The following is a 24078-nucleotide window of genomic DNA, read 5'->3' as shown; positions in this document are numbered from 1 at the left end:
AATCTTTGACCCAAAGAGGTTAGGGGGAGATGATGTCATGTTTGTAACCTTCATGTAACTGTAACCTTCATGTAACAACACTCTACACTGTATACACCTAAGAAAGGCACACTTTGACCACAGGGGGTGAACTTGTGGGAGACACTCCTCAACTGGTCATCCAGATATATAAAGGGAGGTCCCACACAGGGTCATCACTTCTTGGTCCTGTGAATAAAGGTACAGGTCACAGAGTGACCTTGTCTCCAGTATGTGCCTCATGTTGATTTGCTGTAGTGTGTAAGGACACAACAGCCTCCACACCTCCAACATGAACCGTTGTTGGAAACAACAGGTCCATTACCAGTCGATCGTCTCTGACTGTCTCTGTACCTGTCCTTAAATGCACCATTGACAGGTGTTGATGGCCCCATTACTGGCCGCATTGTCCCTTGCGATGGCATGAATCGCCATTCAGCTAGCCATTGTCTCTGTTGAATTCCCCCTTTGAGTTCGACTACATGCTTGGGCATGTCCGATTGCCCCTGTCTGCCTGGAGAACTGTGTACCGTGTTAACAATGTTGACTCCCTGTCCATTTGCTGCATTTAAACCATGATTTTTGTCAAACATCATTCTGGTCTCTTCCTCCCCCAAGATAAATGTCTGGGCCAACAAAGCCGCCGTTTCCAGGGTCAAGTCTTTGGTCTCAATCAGTTTCCTGAAAACCCCAGCGTGTCCGATGCCCTCAATAAAAAAGTCTCACAGCATCTCTGCACTGCATGCATCTGGGAACTTACATCGGCTTGCCAGTTGCCGGAGGTCTGCCACGAAGTCTGGAACGCTTTGCCCTTCTCGCCGCCGGTGCGTGTAAAACCGGTGTCTCGCCATGTGCATGCTGCTCGCTGGTTTAAAGTGTTCCCCGATCAACTTACTGAGCTCTTCAAAAGTCTTGTCTGCCGGCTTCTCTGGCGCTAGAAGGTCCTTCATCAGGGAGTACGTCCTGGATCCACAAACCGTCAGGAGATGAGCCCTGCGTTTGTCGGCCGAATCCTGTCCCAGCCATTCCTTTGTGACGAAACTTTGCTGTAGTCTTGCAATAAAATCGTCCCAATCATCACCAACACAGTACCTCTCGTCTGTGCAGCTAGTGGCCATGCTTGCGTGGTTTAAATCCCAGTTTCTTGTCGCCAATAATATGTCCTTACTATACAGTATAAATGCACACGAGGCCCATACTTGAGAGAAGGTCACTATGTGACCAGTTACCTTTATTAGCCAGCACTGAAGTGATGAAGGTGGGTGGAGCTTCCCCTTTTATACCTGAAAGTCCAGGTTAGGAGTGTCTCCCACAAGTTCACCACCTAGTGGTCAGTGTTCTCACGGTGTACAACTTAGGTCAGTTTATACATGGATTACAATGACAGTTGAATACATGACAGTTGTGGGTTCAAGTCCCACTCCAGGGATTTGAGCACAAAAATCTAGTGCAGTGCTAAGTGAGTGCTGCACTGTTGGAGGTGCCATCTTTCAGATGAGACATCACACCAAGTTCCCCTCTGCTCTCTCAGGTAGATGTAAAAGATCCCATGGCACTATTTCGAAGAAGAGGAGGGGAGCAGCCTGGTGTTCTCGCTTATATTTAGCCCTCAATCAACATAAACAAAACAGATTATCTGACCATTATCACATTGCTGTTGGTGGGAGCTTGCTGTGTGCAAATTGGCTGCCGCATTTCCTACATTACAAAGTGACTACACTCCAAAAGTATTTCATTGGCTGTAAAGCACTTTGAGATGTCCGGTGGTCGTGAAAGATGCTATATAAATGCAAGTCTTTCTTTCGTTTCTTTACCATCTTATGCACATACCTTGATCAATCAAGCTATTGACAGTTGTGCTGGGATTGCTGACAGTGAAGCATTCTGGGATGCATATTTGCTTTGGATAGGACCAGAACTGTTTAACACAAACAAGAAGTTATTTTTCTATGGATCAATGTTAAAACCACAGCCTAGAACGAAGTTGCAGCAGTCAAGCTTCTACATTTAGATAGTCCCAGCTAAATTTGGTGCAGCTGCTAACTGCTAGGAAAATGAATCAGCAGCAGTTGTGCGATGGAGGTACCAGACTTCCTGTGTGTACCATGCCTTGAGACCAAGTGTTAATGTGTGAGTGGGCGTCCAGTAGGCAGATTGTTCAGCAGAATAGAAGATAGCACCGATAAATGAACATTACTTGAGAAACAGGGAAAGGGAAGTGGCAAGGGGAAGACAGCATCTCTTCAAACATATTCATTCTATATTTTGTGATCATTGCATTTGGAATACAAAAACAAAACCCACACTGGCATTCTGAGAATAATCAGGCTAGAGATCAGTATTGCTTTTAGGCTCTGTGCAAACCTGCAAATGTTAATATTTACATACATGTCAGGTACAACGATTTTACGCAATGGAAATGGACGGTACTGCGTTTCATTTAACTATTTATCCGAGCAGACATAACTCCCACCCACACAGTGACAAAAAAAGCAGTTAGTAATGGATACATTGTCACAAACAAAACTTGAAATGAAATACTCTATATTAACTATTTAAAAGCCAGAGTTCATAGTGCATGCCAGGAACATTTCCATTATCGAGGAATACTAAATGGCAGTATAAAGATGTCCAGTTTATTGTTATTCTGCAATAGCTATATATTTTTTTCTTTTTCAGTCTGTTTTATTGCCTTGACCCCTTCAAAATGTAGTTATCGTATTTGCAATTTAGTTTTGTTCATTTCGCAAAATATTTAGGACAAATTTAATGTAAAATTATGTTGGACTGTAGTACATTTTAGTTCTATAATTATATGAAGTCGATATCTTCTAAAAACAAAATCTAGTAAGTAGGTTAGTGATTTTTCAACATTATGGTCTGGAATTTGCAGTTGGTGATTACAACTATGAAACTAACAGCAACTCCTAACGTCCGTCGGTGATTGGCAAAAGAACCAAAGGTGATGTAAGAAAAAACTTTTTTACGCAGCCAGTGGTTAAGATCTGGAATACACTGACTGAAAGGGTGGTGGAGGCAGACTCAATTTTGTCTTTCAAAAGAGAGTTGGATAAGTAGCTGAAGGAAAAAAATTTGCTGGGCTACGGGAAAGGGCAGGGGATTGGGACTAGCTGAGAGTCGGCATGGGCTTGATGGGCCGAATGGCCGCCTTCCATGCTGTACCATTCTATGATTCTATACATGTACAGTTAAACATGGAAATCCAGAAGTTGCTGTCAGTCATTCCCTGCTCCGGCCAATGCCGCGCTGCTGAACGCCCCACAGCCGGTAAACAATTCAAATCACTGAACTGACGAGAACTTTCCCTTTTACGCTGTAATATCACTGTTTGAACAAGGCTTAGCTTTTTATTTTTTTTTTAATGAGGTGTAACTGGGGTTTTAACGACATACTGAGTCATATCAACTGCTGAACAACTGTTAAAATAATGGTATATTTGTGGAATGTCAAACTTTTCCATTATGATAACAAACCTGTGGTTTTAATATCATTTTTTTTTAAAGTAGACCACTCACCCACTCGAGCCTATTCTGTCTTTCAATTCCATCAAGCTGATCTGTAAATTTACGCTCCTTTGCCCCATCCCTTTGCCTAACAAAAATCTGTCGCTCTGAGTTTGGAAATTTCAATGACCCAACATTCACAGCCGTTTGGGAGAGCGAGTTTTACATTTCCACTACCCTTTTGTGCAAAATTGCTTCTTGATTTCACACTTAAATGAACGAGCTCCAATTTTAAGATTATGCTCTCTTATTTTGAAATACGTCATCAGAAGAAATAATTTCTTTGTATCTAACCTATCATTTTAAACACCTCGATTAGATCACCCCTCAACCCTCTAAACTAAAATGAATTCAAACCAAGCTTATGAAACCTGTCTTATTAAGTTAATCCTTAAATCCCTGGTATAATTCTAGTGAATCTGAGCTGCACCTCCTCCAATATCTTTCCTGAGGTGCGGTGCCCAAACCTGAACTCAATACTCCAGATGGGGTCTGACAAGGCTCTGGACATCTGAAACATCGCTTCCTCACTTTTGCATTGAGATGAAGGCCAACATTCCACTAACCCTTTGCACTAGTTTTTAGTAATTTGTGTACATGGACACCCAAATCCCTTTGCTGCTCCTCATCATCATCATAGGCAGTCCCTTGGAATCGAGGAAGACTTGTTTCCACTCTCAAAGTGAGTTCTTTGATGGCTGAACAGTTCGATACGAGAGCCACAGACTCTGTTACAGGTGGGACAGGCATTCGTCGAGGGAAGGGGTGGGTGGGGCTGGTTTGCCGCGCACTCCTTCCGCTGCCTGCGCATGGCCTCTTCACGCTCTTTGTTTCGAGACTCGAAGAGCTCAACGCCCTCCCGGATGCACTTTCTCCACCTCGGGCGCTCTTCGGCCAGGATCACCCAGGTGTCAGTTGTGATGTCGCACTTTACCAGGGAGGCTTTGAGGGTGTCCTTATAACGTTTCTGCTGTCCTCCTTCGGCTCGTTTACCATGAAGGAGCTCCGCATAAAGCATTTGCTTAGGGAGTCTCGTCTAAACTCTGAGTCACTCATGGTTAAGAAAATACTCCGATTTGTCTTTCTTGGATTCAAAGGATGATCTCACACTTCCCCACACTGAACTCCATCTGTCATAGTTTTGCCCACTCAAAGTCTGTCTAGTTCCCTTTTTTAACTTACTTCTCCCAGCTACACAATTTATGTTGCCTCCTACAATCTCTCTGAAAGAAATGAAATAGTTGCAGAAGATAGTATTTTAAACCAATTGACTTTGTTAGGAAGACTCTGGCCACAATTGTAACTGCGGGTGGGTTTCAGGCAGAGGGGGTGGGGGGGTGGGCACATGGTACATGCAAAACGTAGTCATTTGAAAACATTTGATACGGGGACTATTTTAACTCCCAGGCCTCATTTACAATTACGTTGGTAAACTTCCCGCCAAGTGGCTGGCAGCCTACAGAAAATCAGGCAGCCCTCGGCCAACCTTCTGTAGAAGTGGGTGGGAGAAAATGGTTCCGGGAGGATCATGCAGGAGAGAATGGGAGAGGGAAAAATTCTAAAGGAGGGGAGCCTGCGACTTTTCTTGTGGGACCTAGAAGAACACCCCTGGCCCATCAAAGGAAAGTAACAAACTTACCTGCTTGGGCCTCTTCATCCTCCCAGTAGGTTCTGACTTTCTTCGAGCGGGTAAGAGAGCCACGACGATTGTCCCACCCCTGCCTAAGTATAAAAAACAGTTGAGGCCTGACGATGTCATCAGATCTTGATCTGTATACCATAAAACAATCAATGAACACTCCAGGGACAACAAGCAAACGCAATTGCGTTTCAGCGCCTGTGCACTTTATGAAACATTCAATGAACAACACGGCTGAGGAAGTAATTCAAGGAATCGCGCAATACTGCTCCAGTCAGTATGCGCATCAAATATTCCACAGCTGACCTCTTCGCTGGCTCGTTCACTTATTGCTGTTTAAACTTGGGGTTCCCGGGCCATAGGGAGACTGCGAGGGGCACGCTTCAGAATTCTGTCCGCCTGTTTATTACCGATTTGTTTTCGGGTTTGGAGCTTTTCAGTCAAACCCAGCTGAAATTGAAATTGCAAACAATTCTCGCTATTTTCAACTCAATCCTAGCTGTGCACCGTGGAATGCATGTGCAGGCTTGCTCACATTATTTCTGAGAATATAACTTGTAAGTATTTTCCTGATTACAGTCATCAAGCCTGTAGATGTAACAATTAACACACCTGCACTCAGAAGCCATAATCACCCTTCCTATTTCAAAACATTCTCAATCACGAAGTTAAGAATTTTTGGAAGTAAGAACGGGTAGGCTGCTGGCATGGGTGGGGTGGAGGGGAGAAGTGACAGTTGTAAAAATGTAAAACCCGACCCCAACCCGCCCACCTTCAATCAGGGGAGGCGGGAGGATGGGGGAGGTTGCTGGCAACCCACTGCCAGCAGGCAGGTTGGCAATTTAAATATTATAATGAGCCTGAAGACTCTACTTTTTACTGCAGGCGGCTGGGGATCCTGGGGCTCGGGATTCACAGTGGCTGCAACGAGGCGGAGCAATCCTTGTGGGCCAGGAGGAGCAGGAGTGCTTCCTCCCAGCCCCCCATCAGCCTGCACCCCCCCAGGGTCAGGGATCAGATCCTCCGCCCCAAGATCCAAGACCGGTCCCTGCTCATGGCTTTTATGCCCCGCGATCCCCGCCTCCCCACCTCCCCGCCCCAACCCCGCAACCATCCTGGGCCAACACCTGCCTGGTCCTGTGGCCTCCTTGTCTGCGTTCCCCGCACGACTGGAAGCCAGCCTGACCATCAGGCAGACTTCCGGCCGGAGAACCCTGCCCTTTCCATCACACGCATGCTGTGGAGTTAAAACTTCTAACCACAGCGTGCCGAGAAACCCGAACTCCCAGGTTTCCCTGCTACCTTCCGGGTCCCTCCGCACCATGCGGGTGAGACCCGGGAAAATCCAGCCCTTCGATTCTATTTTCCCCCCACTTTTCTTGGGCACCTTCCTCAGTATGGCTGCGATATCTCAGCCAAGCTGCTCGGTTTATATGTGTGGGGCACATTAGCATATGGGATTGTTGGCTTTATTAATACATGAATAGAGTAAAAAAAAGCAAGGAGGTTTAGCTAACACCTTTATAAATCACTGGTTAGGCTCAGCTGGAATATTGGGGTGAATTTTAACCCCCAAAAATGGGTGGGTTGGGGTTAGGTCAGATGTTAAAATTTTTAAAAGCTTATACATACCTCCAACCTGACCACTTCCGGATTTAATGGAGGCAGATTGGAGGCAGGTATGATATTTTCCTCAGATAAAACTTCGACGTTTTTGCACCTTTTATCGAATGATGTTTCCTCAAACATAATTACCTTCAGTACTCCAATGATGTACAACGTATAGAATGTACAGTGGCGGCAGAATAGACCAAGCATTGTTGAATACAAACACAAAAAATATCAGACCATGCCAGACTGTTATAACCTGCCTGCCCCTCCAATAAACATCCTTAGTAATACTTCTATAAGTAAACCACCCACAGACGACAGGGAGGCAAACATTGTGCTGACCACATCCCCTGACACTGGTTGCAATGGAGCCATTTTAACAGTCTGCTGTACTGTACATCAGTAAAGAAGGTGCGCTTCCTCGGCATCTGGTGGCTGCTCCCCTCCTTTTGTGTTTTGAAAATGGGTACTATACTGGCACCAAAAACATACATTTCTGTCGGTTTCATTTTTTTTTAAACCGTGAAGCCTAAAATTAAAGCGGTTATAAAATTGCTATCAAACATTCAGCCTGCAGGAAAGCATGATGGCAAGGGAACAGGCCTGCAGGTGTTAATGTGTATGGTTTGACAGATACAGATGTACAATCCTGTTCTCAATGATTACTGAGCTATTGGGCAAATCTATTCCAAAGAGTAAACTCAGTGAACTCAGTCCTTGGGTGTTGGGGGGAGGGGTGCTGTGGGGAAGGGTGGGGGTGGTGTGCGGTTGGGGGGGGATACACACAGGAAGCCTCAATTTCCAGCTGTTAATACCTCACCTCCCAACGTGTAAAGACATAAACAAACAGATATACGTTTATTTCAAAAGATAATGATTCTTCCATAAAAGAAGCCCCACAGCACAAAACTGTGGCTCGAGTTCTGCGGAGTGTGAGAGCATCATCTTTGTGCATCTCATCCTGAGGTGTATGGGTAAAAAAAACAGCTCTTTCATCCAAAGGAACTTGTTGGCTCGCAACAGCAAGGCATTTACGGAGAACGGTATATTAAACCTTTGTGAACAGATTCTTGTTCTATTGGCCTTGAAAATTTCTAGTTATTCTAAATGATTCTTAACTTGTACAACGTTCATCAGGATGGCTGGACATTAATCCGGGTTGTGGTTTTGTCAGGTCCAAGCCTAGCACCAAAGTTTCTGGGATGACCTTGTGGAGGCGGAGACACGGCCTGCCCCTTACAAGGCCATGAATGTAAGGGTAGCTAGGGAGCCCAAATGCCGGAGTGCCCAGGCCCTGCACGTTCATTGAATTCTGATGTACAGTCAGGTGTATTGGCTGACCAAGGGGCAGATGTGAGTTCCACCTGGGGGAGCAGCCAGAGATCATGGCCCAGAACCCCAAAGACATGGACAAGCCTCTAAGTTTCAAAGCACCCCTTTTGTACAGGAGCACTTAAATGTTTTTTTTAGGCAGGGACCTGGGACCCAAAATTCCACATTGTAAAATAGCTCTGCTTTTTGGCATTATTTCCAATTAATGGCTGTTTTTTTAGTCCGAAATAACGCCAAAATAAAAAGTCCGAAGTTTCGGCAAAATTATTTTTCATTTTGGCGCAGTACAGAAACACCTCCGCTTTTGAAGGTGGAGCTAATTTTTTGTGCCGAAAAAGTGAGGCCCGTTCTGCGCGTGCGCAACCACTCGACTCGAAGCATTTAGGTTTCCAGGGTAATGCGACGCACAATTGCAAGTTGGCAGAGATTTCGGCCAGGGAATACAACAGAGAAAATCAACCCTGGGGGCAAAATGTACAATTTAAATGTTTGCACCGAACTGTTGATGTCCCATCTCCGCTGCTCACCGGGCTCAAGGCGCAAAGGCTGGCAGGATCACTCCCTCGGCTGGATACAGGAGCTCGCGCTTGGCTTTGAGAAAAGCCCGGGGGAGGCAGAAGCCAAGCGCCGAGCTCCTGTGTCCGGCCGAGGGAACGACCCTGCCGGCCGGCACTCCGACCCTGTGTGCCTCGAGCCCAGTGAGCGGAGGCGGGAGGTCAACAGTTCGGTGGTGGAACTTAAGCACCTCTCGCAATTTCAGTTCTGAACTGCCATAAAGTTTGTCTTTTCCCTCCGCACAAACGTTTTTAAGTAGTTTGTACATAATATAAGTTTTGTTCCCTCCCTCCAAAAGCTATAACTCAGCTCCGTTTCCCAAGATGGCATTGGTAACACCAATTTAGATTGGACCCCGACTTGGTAAGGCAAGGTTTTAAAAAGTGGTCCTTAGCGCTGTCCTTTTTTAAAAAAAAAATATATATATTTTTTGGTGAAATTTGCAAAAGTGGTGTTATGGGTGGGTTTGACCTTGAGTGATATCAGAAAAACGGTATTTAAAAAAAATAGCCTTTATCTTTTAAGGACAGCATTATACCATTGGCGAAACTAGCAAAATCGCCTTAACATAGAAACATAGAAAATAGGTGCAGGAGTAGGCCATTCGGCCCTTCGAGCCTGCACCACCATTCAATATGATCATGGCTAATCATGCAACTTCAGTATCCCACCCCTGTCTTCTCTCCAAACCCCCTGATCCCTTTAGCCATAAGGGCCACATTTAACTCCTTTTTGAATATATCTAACGAACTGGCCTCAACAACTTTCTGTGGTAGAGAATTCCACAGGTTCACAATTCTCTGAGTGAAGATGTTTCTCCTCACCTCGGTCCTAAATGGCTTACCCCTTATCCTTCGACTGTGACCCCTGGTTCTGGACTTCCCCAACATCCGGGAACATTCTTCCTGCATCTAACCTGTCCAATCCCATCAGAATTTTATATTTCTATGACATCGCCTCTCATTCTTCTAAATTCCAGTGAATGTAAGCCTAGTCGATCCACTCTTTCTTCATATGTCAGTCCTGCCATCGTGGGAATCAGTCTGGTCAACCTTCGCTGCACTCCCTCAATAGCAAGAATGTCCTTCCTCAGATTAGGAGACCAAAACTGCACACAATACTCAAGGTGTGGCCTCCCCAAGGCCCTGTACAACTGCAGCAAGCCCTCCCTGCTCCTATACTCAAATCCTCTCACTATGAAGGCCAACATGCCATTTGCCTTCTTCACCGCCTGCTGTACCTGTACTGTTAGCTCAAAAAAAAATGGAGCTAAATGGTGGCGAATTTTGGGCCCCAGCTGGTATCAGCCCACTCCCCCACCCCCACCCCGACTTGACCTGGGACTGTTTGGTCAGACTTTCCAGCTTTTTCAGCAAGGAAGCTGGACCTCGCCTCAGATGTACCCTGATCCTGCCGAAGTCATGCCTCCTTCGCAGGGCGAACGACAAAGTTCTGGCGTGGGCACATCTTGATGCTTAGAACTTAAAAACCTAAAACATCATACTGAGTAGGGAAGAGCTAATTTATTGAAATTGGAAAAGTGTTACTGGGTCAGTATGGGAGTACGTGTGAGGTGGAAGTACAAACTTCTTGTTTGAATAATAAAAGGTAGAGTAAAAAGCAAAATTCTGCAGATGTGGAAATCAGAAAAAAAGTGCTGGAAGTGCCTGTTAGTCACTACTTATGGAAAGAACAGACAAGTTTATAATTTCAATGTGGATCCTTCTTTAGAACTGAAATGGCGAGCTTTATTTCATCTAATAAACAGACTAAGGTGTGACCAGATGGAAAAAAGAATTACATCCTTCATCTGGATAAGTGCAATTCAAAAGGAATAAGCCGGTTCATCCTAAAGATTTAGGATGAACTTCAACTATATAATGTAGCCCAAAAGATAGACATTTCTACAGGGAAAAGCAAAATTTCCTTTGGGTTCTTCCTGCTTTGCCGCCATAACTTCAGCGAAGGTTCGGCAGAAACCCTGTTTATGCGCGTAAAAGATGAATCTGCCAATCGCTGGTGGCGGAGTGGGAGAAGACCCAAGTAAATTCCCAGCGTGATTCTTCAAGAAAACTTAATGCTTTTCTCTTTTTTTTGATATTATTTAGGAGAGGCTCGAATGTATCCCTTACTCTGGATGTGAGTGCCTTGGGAAATATAGACCCCATCAAATCGGTTTCTACCCCTCGTGAAATAACTCTACTATACCTAAAAACCACCAGTTGTGTGCTAAACAAGGAACAACTAAAGGAAGCCACACACAATACACAAGCACTGGAAGCTGAATTTTCGGTAACGTATTTTCAAGTTATTAGTTGCTAAGCAGATTGCATCTAACAACATTTTAATGTTTTATACAATGACTGGTGTGGTATCCCTTATCTGATAGGATTGCTTGCAGGACAACCGATGGCACAGCAATATAGCAACAACACCCATTGGTCCCCATTGCTGCATTGTGTCGAGCATCATTTTGTTTCCTTGGAAATGGAAACGTGAATGACACTTGGCACACAAAAATGGCAACAAATAATTCAAGCAAACAAAAGGAATTACATTTTTGAATGTGACCTTCATGAATGACTTTATCGTGAATGGGAATTTGTGCAACACCTGACTTTTCATTAGTGGCCTGAAGCAACAACACTTAGAGAACTTCATTACTGAGCTTGTTTATTCCGATCACTGGCTTTGACAATGTTTGCAGCAATCAGCGACTATCTTTTACTCATTACAAACTCAGCTGACTGCAATCATTTCATGTATAGAAAGAAAGGCTTGCATCTATATTGGGCCTCTCGCGACCTCAGGTCATCTTCAAAATTCGGCTACAACTTTGGAAGATCGACGAAAATCCTATCCACAATTCATCTTGCCAAAGTAAAATTATTGCTATTTTGAACATCCCCCCCACCCCCCCCGAGATCTTTGCGCTCCACTATTTCTGATGAAGATTCCCTGATTTTAATCGTTCCACATTGGCGGTCGTGCCTCAGCTGCCGAGACCCTAAGCTCTGGAATTCCTTCCCTAAACCTCTCTCCCTCTCTCCCTCTCCTCCTTTCAGACGCTCCTTATAACCTACCTCTTTGACCAAGCTCTGTCCTAAATATCTCCTTATGTGGCTCGGTGTCAAATCTTGTTTGATAACAGTCCCGTGAAGTGCCTTGGACATTTTACGATGTTAAAGGCGCTATATAAATGCAAGCTGTTGTTTTTGTTGCTGTTGTAGGAATAGGGAAATATTTGCACTGTTCTTTGTACAAAACCTGCACAACAGTGCCTAAATTTTCAGGGCTTCACAAACCCACCTTCATATTGAGTGGACACGTTTTATGGCTTCAGATGAGCAGTTTAGCCCTGGTTGTATCCACGATTTGTGAAATATCAGACAGCTATAGAACGATCTTAGTTGAGTCTCAGTGTATCTTGAATCCGAGCAAAGCGCTAACATACCCAGCGGAGATTAAAAAGACTCAACAAAAGACCCAATAATCAATCTGTAAATAGCCCATAAACACAGCACTGGCATGGATTCTAATGATTCCAAGTTAACAGGTCTCTTGTCCCACATTATCCAAGTGCATCACAAAATGGATAATTCCAGTGTTTCATGGCCGAAGCCTGCTAAGGAGGATATCCATCACATCAACTCTTTGGGGTCAAGCTTCGGCCTGAGTTGCTCCTATTTTTTTGGAGCAACTAGTTTAGAATGGAGCATCTTAGAAATTGCAATTCTCGGCATTTAGTTTGCTCCAGTTCTAGTGAGTTAGAATAGTTTCATTTTTGAACAGATTTGTTTTTCAAAAGGGGGCGTGTCCAGCCACTTACGCCTGTTTTGCAAGTTTAGGCAGCGAAAACTTACTCCAAACTATCTTAGAATGGAGTAAGTGTAGATTTTTGTACGCTCAGAAAAACCTTGCCTACACTTTAGAAATCAGGCGTAGGGAACGAGAGATGGGAGGGCGGGGGGGGAAGTTTACAACATTAAACACTTCACTTTTACAAATAAAGAGCCATCATCAATAATAAATGATAAATAAATCAATAAATCAACCAATAAATCAATTAAAAAAAAATGTAAATAAAAAATAATTAAAAAAAAAATCAATAAATAAAACATTAAATTTCTACTCACTGACTGCAGCACTGGGAGCCCTCCAACAGCGTGCTAGGACGGGACCCCCCCAATGTGTGTCTCTCTGTCTCTGTCAGTGTCTCTCTCTCTGTCAGTATGTGTCTCATTCCCTCTGTCTGTGTCAGTGTCTCTCTCTCTGTCTGTCAGTGTCTCTGTGTTTCTGACAGCAAGGGGTGGGGGGAGGAGGGGAGGGGGAGGAAGGGGGATGGGGGATGGAGAGGGGGGGGGGGAGAGGAGAGGGAGTGAGGGGGGAGAGGAAGAGAGTAAGGGAAGGGAGAGGGTGTGGGGAGAGGAGAGGGGGAGGGATAGAAAGGAGAAGGAGGGAGGGGAGGGATAGAAAGGAGAAGGAGGGAGGGGAGAGGGAAAGGAGAGGGAGGGAGAGGGGAGGGAGAGGATGGGAGATGGAGAGGGGGAGGGAGGAGAGGAGGGAGGGAGGGGGGAGGAGAGGAGGGAGGGAGGGGGGAGGAGAGGGAGGAGAGGGGGGAGGCTGAATGGGCCCGGCCGACGAGAAGAAGCCGGGCCGAAGACTTTGGGCGGGGCCCGTCCCCAGCAAGATGCCGGGCGGGCGAGCCCCGCCGAAGACGTGGAGAGGGAGCGGACCGGACCTGAAGGTTGGGGAGGCGGGGAGCCGGAGCTGAACGGGGGGAGGGGGTGGGGGGTGCGGGGTGCGGGAGAGAGCCGAGCTGGGGTTGGGAGGGGGGGTGGTGCAGGGGAAAGCCAGAGGGGGAGGGGTGGGGGGGGAGCCGGATCAGGAGCTCGAGGAGGGAGGTGCAGTCTGATCTTTGCCACCCCAATGAGCCCATTCGGCCAGGGCTAGGGGCGGCATGCTTCACGCCCCTCCCACACAGTTTTGAACGCCTGGAGCTACTGCACATGCGCGCACACTGTAGCGCGCAGGCTCCGCCCCCCACAGCTTGTGCTGCACTGCGCCGAGGGTCTGGATCGACCTGAGGGAGGGGAGAATACCGAGGTGAGTTTTCGGCGCAGTTTTGCGCACGGCGAAACTTGACCCCACAAAAACTAAACCACAAATGTGAAACAGGTACAACACAGTTGCAGTACTTAGCCATACATATCCCTCTCCTTCTAAGCTTTGCAAGTAATCTTCACCACGTAAATTAAACCAGATATATACTATCCTGTTCCAATGCCATTTAGTAGTTTTCTTTTCCTTTAACCACATGGTTATAATTAAAAGACACACTGGTCCTACTAAACACAAATGCACCTGGCCAAACGAATGAGCAATGTCATGGACATGTTAGAACATCAGTCATTAACTGGTCTAATTATGGGCTAAATTTTGGCCATAACTTGCATCAAATATTTTGGAATAAGTTGTTTTTTCTGGCTTAAGTTTAAAAAATGTCATTTCCCCCCAAAATTTGCTCCAGAGTAAGTCAGTTAGGTACGATTTTTTTTAGTTCCGTTTGTTTTTCAAAAGGGGGCGTTCCCAGACACTTACGCCAGTTTTGGCCATTTATGCCACTTTGGCCAGCTAAAACTTACTCCGAATCGACTTAGGTCAGTGTATGTGGCCAGCTCTGAAAAACATTGCGGGCAGTTAAGAAATCGGCGCAGGTTAGTACATTTATAGCACCAAGACTTACAAAGCACTGAACAAATCACAAAAATAAGCATTCAATAACAAATAAAAAATAGAAGGAAGCTGAGGACCTGCAACAAGACTTACAAAGCACTAAACAAACCATAAAAAGTAATAAGCAATCAATCAATAACAAATAAAAAATAGAAGTCCTACCTTTATGCCAGAATCAAGTTTTTTTAAAGTTTCCCCCCTCCCCCATCAAAATATTCTTTCTCCCCCCGACCCCCCAAAAACACTCTTTCTCTCCCGCGCCCCCCCCCCCCCACAAAACACTCTTTCTTCCCCCCACCCCTGCCGCAAAACTCTCCTCCTCCCCCCCCCCCCCCCCCCAATCAAAACTCTCAAGCGCAACCATCAATGAATAAAAAATAAAACTGATGTCCTACGTCGGCCCGGGAACTCAGCCGGCCGGCTGGTGCGGGAGGCCACTTGGCTGGGGATAGGGTGCGGCAAGATCAGGGCGCACCTTCGGCCGGGGATAGGGGGTGCGAGCATCGGGTCCTGGTCACAGCCCGCAGGACACGCTGGGAGGGTAGGAGCATGCGCGCAGACTTCACTGCGCATGCACGCAGGTGCCGGCAGTTTTCGGCGCTGGCCTGTTGCTCCGCCCCCCCCTTTCACAATGCATGCCACACTTGGGACTCCAGGGACTCAGAAGAGCGGCCAGGATGGGGCGACTTTTTTCCGGTGCCGTTTCCAGCGCGCAAAGTTGGCGCATTTAAGGTAAGTGCGCCGAAAAAAGAGGTTGGCAAAGTTGAGCCCTTTATTACAAAATGGGATTCTGCTGTGTGGTGATTATATGGTTGTTGTGTATCTGTAAAGCATGCACTCCTATGTTCTGCCACCAGGGAGCACATCCCCTGAAGTTCCAAGGGATCCCAGCATTCCTTGGGAGCACTGTATATAAGCCGGCCCCTAAGGTCTTTTCCTCACTCTGGAGACTGAGGTCACTGTTATTTTAACTTCCCTGTGGCAGTCTCATCTGTGTTAGGAACACAATAACTGGTGATGTGTATACGAATCCAACGCAAAGATGCAGCAAACTGTGGGCATCCTGGAAAAGTTCTCAGAGGGTGAGGACTGGGAAGCCTATGTTGAATGGCTCGATCAGTACTTTATAGCCAACGAGCTGGACGGAGAAGGAAGCGCTGCAAAAAGGAGAGTGGTCCTCCTCACGGTCTGCGGGGCACCGACCTACAGCCTCATGAAGAATCTTCTGGCTCCAGTGAAACCCACAGATAAGTCATATGAGGAGCTGTGTACACTGGTTCGGGAGCATCTTAATCCGAGGGAGAGCGTGCTGATGGCAAGGTATCGGTTCTACACGTGCCAGCGATCTGAAGGTCAGGAAGTGGTGAACTACGTCGCTGAGCTAAGGCGACTTGCAGGACAATGTGAGTTTGATGGCCTCCTGGAGTAAATGCTCAGAGACTTTTTTGTACTGGGCATTGGCCACGAGACCATCCTACGAAAACTTTTGACTGTAGAGACACCGACCCTCAGTAAGGCCATTGCGATAGCACAAGTGTTTATGTCCACCAGTGATAACACCAAACAAATCTCTCAGCACACAAGTGCTGGCAATGTTCATACATTAACTGGAAATATGATTGCGAGCAGAAATGTACAGGGCAGAAACCACGAGTCTGCAACTGACAGCAGGCCTCAGATGACCCAGATGACTCAGAGTCCGCAACAAAGGATGAATGCAAGGCAATTCACACCTCGTTGGCGTTGTGGAGGCTTCCATTCAGTCTATTCATGCACTTCAAAGGGTATGTTTGCAAGAGCTGTGGAACAATGGGGCACCTCCAATGAGCTTGCAGATGAGCTGCAAGCTCTGCAAAACCTGTGAACCACCATGTGGCAAAGGATGATCAGTCCATGGTGGATCCAAGTAATTTCGAGCCTCAGAGAGAGGAGGCAGATGCTGAAGTACGTGGGGTGCACACATTTTCGATGAAATGTCCACCTATAATGCTAAATGTAAAATTGAATGCCTTACCCGTATCCATGGAACTGGACACTGCCGCTAGCCAATCCATCATGAGTAAAAAGATATTTGAGAGACTGTGGTGTAACAAGGCACTCAGACCACCCCCGAGTCCACATGAAACTGAGAACATACACCAAAGAATTGATCACTGTCCTGGGCAGCGCCATGGTCAAGGTCACCTACGAGGGCAAAGTGCACGAGCTGCCATGCTGGATTGTCCCGGGCGATGGCCTCGTACTGCTTGGAAGGAGCTGGCTGGGCAAAATCCGCTGGAACTGGGATGACATCCGAGCACTATCACATGCCGATGAGGCCTCATGTACCCAGGTTCTTAACAAATTTCCTTCCCTTTTTGAGCCAGGCATTGAAGGTGCGGATCCACTTGGTCCCAGAGGCACAAGGTGCGAGCGGTACCTCACATAATGAGGGAAAGAGTGGAAATCGAGTTGGACAAGCTGTAACGCGAATGCATCATCTCCCCAGTGGAATTCAGCGAGTGGGCCAGCCCGATTGTTCCAGTACTCAAAAGTGATGGCACAGTCAGGATTTGTGGCAATTATAAAAGTAACTATTAATCGTTTCTCGCTACAGGACCAATACCCGCTACCTAAGGCAGACGACCTATTTGCGACGCTGGCTGGCAGGAGGCAAGACATTCACCAAGCTTAACATGACTTCGGCCTACATGACGCAGGAGCTGGAGGAGTCTTCAAAGAGCCTCACCTGCATCAACACTCACAAGGGACTGTTCATCTACAACAGATGCCCGTTTGGAATTCGGTCGGCTGCAGCGATCTTCCAGAGAAACATGGAGAGCCTACTCAAGTCGGTACCACGCACGGTGGTTTTTCAGGCCGACATATTGGTCACTGGTCGGGACACCATCGAGCACCTACAAAACCTGGAGGAGGTCCTCCAGCGATTGGATCGCGTAGGGCTGTGGCTGAGGCGGTCGAAATGCGTCTTCATGGCAACAGAAGTGGAGTTTTTGGGGAGAAAGATCGCGGCGGATGGCATTCGGCCCACAGACGCCAAGACGCTATCAGGAACGCGCCCAGGCCACAGAACATCACGGAGCTGCGGTCGTTCCAAGGACTCCTCAACTATTTTGGTAACTTCCTACCAGGGTTAAGCACCCTCTTAGAGCCCCTACATGTGTTATTGCATAAAGGTGAGAACTGGGTATGGGGAAAAATCCAAATAATTGCTTTTGAGAAAGCCAGAAGCATTTTATGCTCAAACAAGGTGCTTGTATTGTATAACCTGTGTAAAGACTTGTGCTAGCATGTGATGCGTCGTCGTACGGAGTTGGGTGTGTATTACAAGCTAACGTTGCGGGGAAGTTGCAACCCGTCACCTATGCCTCCAGGAGCTTGTCTAAGGCCGAGAGGGCCTACAGCATGATTGAGAAAGAGGCATTAGCGTGTGTGTTCGGGGTAAAGAAAATGCATCAGTACCTGTTTGGCCTCAAATTTAAGCTGGAAATCGATCACAAGCCCCATATATCCTTGTTCGCTGAAAACAAAGGGATAAATACTAATGCCTCAGCCCGCATACAAAGGTGGGCACTCGCGCTATCAGCTTATACCATCCGCCACAGGCCAGGCATCGAGAACTATGCGGATGCTCTCAGTCGGCTACCATTGCCCATCACGGGGGTGGAAACGCCGCAACCTGCAAACTTGGTGGCAAAACCCGCAGACTTGTTGATGGTTATGGAAGCGTTTGAAAATGATAAATCACCTGTCACGGCCCGCCAGGTTAGGACTTGGACCAGCCAAGATCCTCTGCTGTCCCTAGTAAAAAACTGTGCACTGCATGGGAGCTGGGCCAGCATCCCCGTTGAAATGCAAGAGCTAATCAAGCCGTTGCAGTGGCGAAAGGATGAGCTGTCTATTCAGGCAGACTGCCTGTTGTGGGGTAACCACGTAGTGCTACCCAAAAAGGGCAGGGAGACATTCATCTCGGATCTCCACAGCACACACCCAGGTAAAGTAATGATGAAAGCGATAGCCAGATCCCACGTGTGGTGGCCCGGTATCGACTCTGACTTAGAGTCCTGTGTACGGCAATGCAGCGTGTGTGCTCAGTTGAGCAACGCACCCAGAGAGGCACCACTAAGTTTGTGGTCCTGGCCCTCCAGACCATGGTCGAGGATCCATGTCGACTATGCGGGCCCATTTCTTGGTAAAATGTTCCTGGTGTTGGTGGATGCTTTTTCAAAATAGATTGAATGTGAAATAATGTTGGGAAGCACCGCCACCTCCACCATTGAAAGTCTGAGGGCCATGTTTGCTACCCACGGCCTGCCTGACATACTGGTCAGTGACAACGGGCCATGTTTCACCAGTGCCGAATTTAAAGAATTCATGACCCGCAATGGGATCAAACATGTCACCTCGGCCCCGTTTAAACCAGTCTCCAATGGGCAGGCAGAGCGGACAGTACAAACAATCAAACAGAGCCTCAAATGAGTCACAGAAGGCTCACTCCAAACCCGCCTGTCCCAAGTACTGCTCAGCTACTGCACGAGACCCCACTCGCTCACAGGGGTGTCCCCGGCTGAGCTACTCATGAGAAGGACACTTAAAACCAGACTCTCGCTGGTTCACCCCAACCTGCATGATCAGGCAGAGAGCAGACGGCAGCAACAAAATGTAAACGATGGTCGCGCCACTGTGTCATGGGAAATTGATCTGAATGATCTTGTGTATGTGCTAAACTATGGACATGGTCCCAAGTGGATCGCGGGCACGGAAATAGCTAAATAAGGGTGTAGGGTGTTTGTAGTCAAACTAGACAATGGACAAATTTGCAGAAAGCACCTGGACCAAACAAGGCTGCGGTTCACATGCTGCCCTTAACAACCCACAGCAGACACCACCTCTTTCGAGCCCACAACACACACCCAAAGGATCAACGACACCACCCTGGACCAGTATATTGAACCCATCATGCCCAACAGCCCAGCAAGGCCAGGCTCACCCAGCAGCCCTGCAGGTCCAACAACACGCCAGCCCAGCGAGGGCACAGCCAACACACTAGAACAGACATTGGTACCGAGGCGGTCCACCAGGGAAAAAAAGACTCCCGACCGCCTCACCTTGTAAATAGTTTTCATTTTGACTTTTCAGGGGAGTGACGTGTATCTGTAAAGCATGCACTCCCATGTTCCGCCACCAGGGAGCGCATCCCCTGAAGTCCCAAGGGATCCCAGCATCCCTTGGGAGTACTGTATATAAGCTGGCCCCTAAGGCCTGTTCCTCACTCTGGAGTGTCTTAATATAGACTGAGGTCACTGTTACTTTAACTCCCTGTGTGCAGTCTCATCTTTGTTAGGAATACAATAATGGTGGTCATGGTCTCATTGCTGTGATTATGTCTCTGTGGTTTTTTTTGTTCCTGCACACCATTCCATAAACCAACAGGGTAAAATTATTGACACAAACCTGTCTCCGACCGCTGTAGACACAGACTGATGGAGTAGACAAGTACTGTGCCACTTAGCCCTATAAATACATATGGTTCTTCATGGTGGTGAAAAAGCAGGGAAGAAATGGTTCAAGTCCTGAAAACTCATCTCCCCACCTTGTTGAGTGCAAAATTCATCAAAATAAATGCGCTTAAAATAATGAATGCTACAAGAAAATATCAGCGAGATAATTTTATGGTTGCTAATTTAGATAGTGCTCTAAGTGAATGGATGCAGTGAACATTAGGTCAGTATACTGTAAATCCCCCTTCATTCTAAGTGACATAGCAACAGAATCTTATCAGAACACAAGAACATATTAGGAGCAGGATTATGCTATACACCCCTCGAACCTGCTCCACCATTCAATAACATCATGGCTGATCTTCGACCTCAACTCCAATCCCCATATCCCTTGATTCCCCTAGAGTCCAAAAATCTATTTATCTCAGCCTTGACTATACTCAATGACTCGACACCCACAGCCTTTTGGGATAGAGAATTCCAAAGATTCCCAACCCTCTGAGTGAAGAAATTCTTCCTCATCTCAGTCTAAAATGGCCGACCCCTTATCCTGAGACTATGCCCCCTAGTTCTAGACTCTCCAGCCAGCCGGAAGAAATAAATCTCAGCATCTACCCTGTCAATCCCCCTCAGAATCTTCGATATTTCAATGAGATCACCTCTCATTCTTCTAAACTCCAGAGAGCATAGACCCTTTCTACTCAATCTCTCCTCATAGGACAATCCTTTCATCGCAGGAATCAATCTGGTGTAGAGATACTCATGAAGTGGGCAATTCGAACAAAAAAGCAGAAACTTATGAGTATCATGAAGTGATGAATTCAAGTCTAACATTGTAAGAAGATGTCAAATATTTGACAGACATGACCAGAACTGACAGCACCAGGAGCGGACTTATGATCAAAATGAAAGTGACAAATTGCAACTCATTTAAACAGATGGAGCTATGTTTATTTTTAGCAGTTAAATATGAGCCTCACTGCAAATAACTATGACTCAATAGGCCCCTTCTATGGTACTGTTGCACATGTCGCTTTGACTGGTGTACTGAACAATTGTTTGACCAGACATTAGCTCCATCTACTGACCATACTTGGTTATTCTCTTCCTTCCTTTAGGCTCAGTCACCATTCCACAATAGAAATCGAGACAGACTCAGGTTTATCAGGATGCACAGATTCACTGTTGTGTGATAGTGTCAGGTCACAGTGGTGGGTGCAGCTCAATGGCATAGCATAAGGAATGAATGGTAAAGATTGTGGAATTAATAACTAAATAAAAAAAAAGAGTGGTGAAACTAAATTAAAAAGGGAAAGTGAAGAAATTAAATTAAATGACAGATTAAAGGTTCAGTGTTGACCAGTATCTTGAAGAATCATTAGATATATTATATGGAAATAAAATAGGATGATGGAAAATATATATACACAGAACTACAAATATAATGTCAAAAGCAAAATACTGCAGTTGCTGGAAATTTGAAATAAAAACAGCAAATGCTGGAAACACTCAGCAGGTCAGGCTGTGTCTGTGGAGAGAGAAACAGAGTTAATGTTCAAGGTCAGACCTGGAAAAATATTAACTCTGTTACTCTCTTCACAGATGCTGCCTGATCTGCAAAGTATTTCCAGCATTTTCTATATTTATTGCAAATATTATGTAGTTACAACATTAAAGAAAAAATACTTTTAAGTAGAGATGAATGGGTTCCGGAGTCACACACGAATAAATGGAGCATTAAAAATATGAATGCCATTAGTGAGCCTAATTATTTACATCATTGTCACCCGGAGAACAATAATGTCACTGGGTGTTGTGGAGTGACTACTCATTACTGAGATACCACTCTCAGTTCAGAATCAAGTAAAGTGCACATCACAACTGATATTAAAGTAGTGATTGTCTACTTCTATGTTGGTAAATATACTGTGAATGTATTCTGAAATTATAATCTCTCAGCCCAAAGAAGATTTTGTTCTTCTCTGTCCAGCCACAATTTTATAGCCTCCTCTTGTAAAGATGCAAAATCCTATGAGGTTATAGCTCCAGGTGTGCGCTTCCTATTGCTGGCCTTGCTGAGCCAGGGATATAACTTTAGACTTTCCTGAAATGTACAGCTCTGCACCATTTCACACATTGCTTTCCTTACCTCTAAATGTTAACATATTTCGTGAATTATGTCCCAAATAGCATACTGCGATTGCTGAGGCCTGGGGAACAGAACCCCCAATCTTCCAATTATACCAGAGAACATTGTTCAAGTTGGACACTTAAGTAAATTTACTGTGCTTAAATTTCTTTAGCCAGCACAATTTTAACAGTAAAATTCTCAGGAGCTCTGTACTGTACTTGAATGTTAATACTTCACTCGGCCTCTAAACCGTACAAAAATTCAGACCTCATTTTGACATGTCCTTTTTCTCCCTTTTAGAAAATTCCACCCAATTTTATTGAACCCGACGAATTGAATATCCCAGGGCATGCTTCTAAAAACAGATATAAAACTATTCTACCAAGTAAGTCTGATGTTTAAAGAAATGTAACATTAGCAATCTTAATGGGAAATTGGTGCAATTTATCAAAGATTCCATTCTGTAAACTTGTGGAGATGGGAATTTGAATGAGAAATGTAATTGACTGATTGTGAAGAACACCTATACCAGGCCAGACAGTCAGAACTATTGGACATAGAAGCATGTCTATTGGACAATACTATTACCAAAGCAAAATTATTGGTGTTCTTTGCTCTTCATTGAACTGAGCAATTAAAATTGGAAATAGCATCTTGACTGGTATGTTTTCACTGGTGAAAACAATTCACAGAATCTCTCCTTTTATTAAAAACTAATATTGACTAGTATTTAATAATTTTATCAAATAAGAGAGAGAAAGAAAGCGAGATTGAAAGAGAGAAAGAAAGTGAAAGCAAGAAAGAGAGAGAGAGGCAGAGAGAGAGGGAAAAGGAGAAAAAGAGGAACGTAGGAAAGAAGGGAAGAACATATTTAGACGACCTTGGTGTGTTCCAAAGTACTTTACTGACAATATCTAACTTCTAAAGTGTAGTCACTGTTGTAAGGTAGGAAATCAGTGGATTCATTGGTTATGCCATCTTCTTCACTCATGGAATAAACATGATAGACAACATCCTTGATTTCAGTATCGATTACCACTGGTCAGCATATTTAATTCTTGTATCCATTTTATATTTATACAGTGAGGACTAGAGAGGCAATGCAATCTGGTGAATTTTATTCACTTAGCTACAGTACTTGTTGTATACATCAACTCCATCACCGCCGGTGTACCGTGGCTGCAGTGTGCACTATCTACAGTATGCACTGCAGCATCTCGCTATAGCTTCTATGAGAACATTTTCCAAACACGGGTCCTCCACCATCTAGAAAGATAAGGTGCGTTGGAACACCATCACCTCCACATTCCACTCCAAAGTCACACACCATCCTGACTTGGACATATTTTGTCATTCCTTCATCGTCGCTGGGGCAAAATCATTGAATTCCAACAGCATTGAGGGAGTACTTTCACATCTTGGACTGCAGCAGTTCAAGAAGGCCGCCTACCACCAACTTCTCAAGGGCAACTCTGGATGAGCAAAGTTATACCATAACTCAGACATATTATCCAGGATAATATATATTTGTACTAAATTTGAAAATAAAAGTTCTAAAAGTTATAGAACACTCAATTAAAAAAACACCATATAATTAAAACTGAAATTTGGGTCAACACACACACACCTTCAGTGGGTGCAGCTTCTCATGGATGCAGAAAATTCAACAGGTGTGGCATTATCATATTTAAAGTCATACATCGAGGGGTCAAAATTGCCCCTTTGTTGCACCCTGTTAGCGCCACTGGTAGGCGCCAACAGGCGCAATTGACTTTTTGCCCGGAGCTGGGCAGTAGTGGCGCCTGGAGCGAAATTGCCCCCGCGATTTTGGGGCAATTTGCAGTTTGCGCCGCATCCCTGTGATGTACGCCCCGGGCCGTGCGTGCCAACCCCTCACTGCCCCACGCTGACCCCTTTGCGCCCCGTGGGGGAAATTGCCCCACAGGACGCGAGGCTGTCAAGGCTGATGTCTGTGTCCGTGTCTGCTTCGCAGAGCACAGACATCCACCCAGGGAGGCTGTGTGCGCACCG

The 24078-nt window shown here is 45.7% G+C and overlaps 1 protein-coding gene across 2 annotated transcripts in view; it reads left to right on the top strand.

The window, feature by feature from the left end:
• Window positions 1–24078, top strand: part of LOC139227849 (receptor-type tyrosine-protein phosphatase R-like) — a 101870-nt gene that overhangs the window by 56633 nt on the left and 21159 nt on the right. For both annotated transcript variants that reach the window (XM_070858930.1, XM_070858931.1), the window contains 2 exons: window positions 10788–10971; window positions 22348–22432. In XM_070858930.1, the coding sequence (XP_070715031.1) occupies window positions 10788–10971; window positions 22348–22432 (269 nt within the window). The remainder of the gene's footprint in view (window positions 1–10787; window positions 10972–22347; window positions 22433–24078) is intronic.

This window comes from Pristiophorus japonicus, chromosome 17, assembly GCF_044704955.1.
Source record: "Pristiophorus japonicus isolate sPriJap1 chromosome 17, sPriJap1.hap1, whole genome shotgun sequence".
NCBI classification, from domain to species: Eukaryota; Metazoa; Chordata; class Chondrichthyes; family Pristiophoridae; genus Pristiophorus; species Pristiophorus japonicus.
Note: the sequence above shows the minus strand (reverse complement) of the source record. Positions and strands in the feature narration are given on the sequence as shown.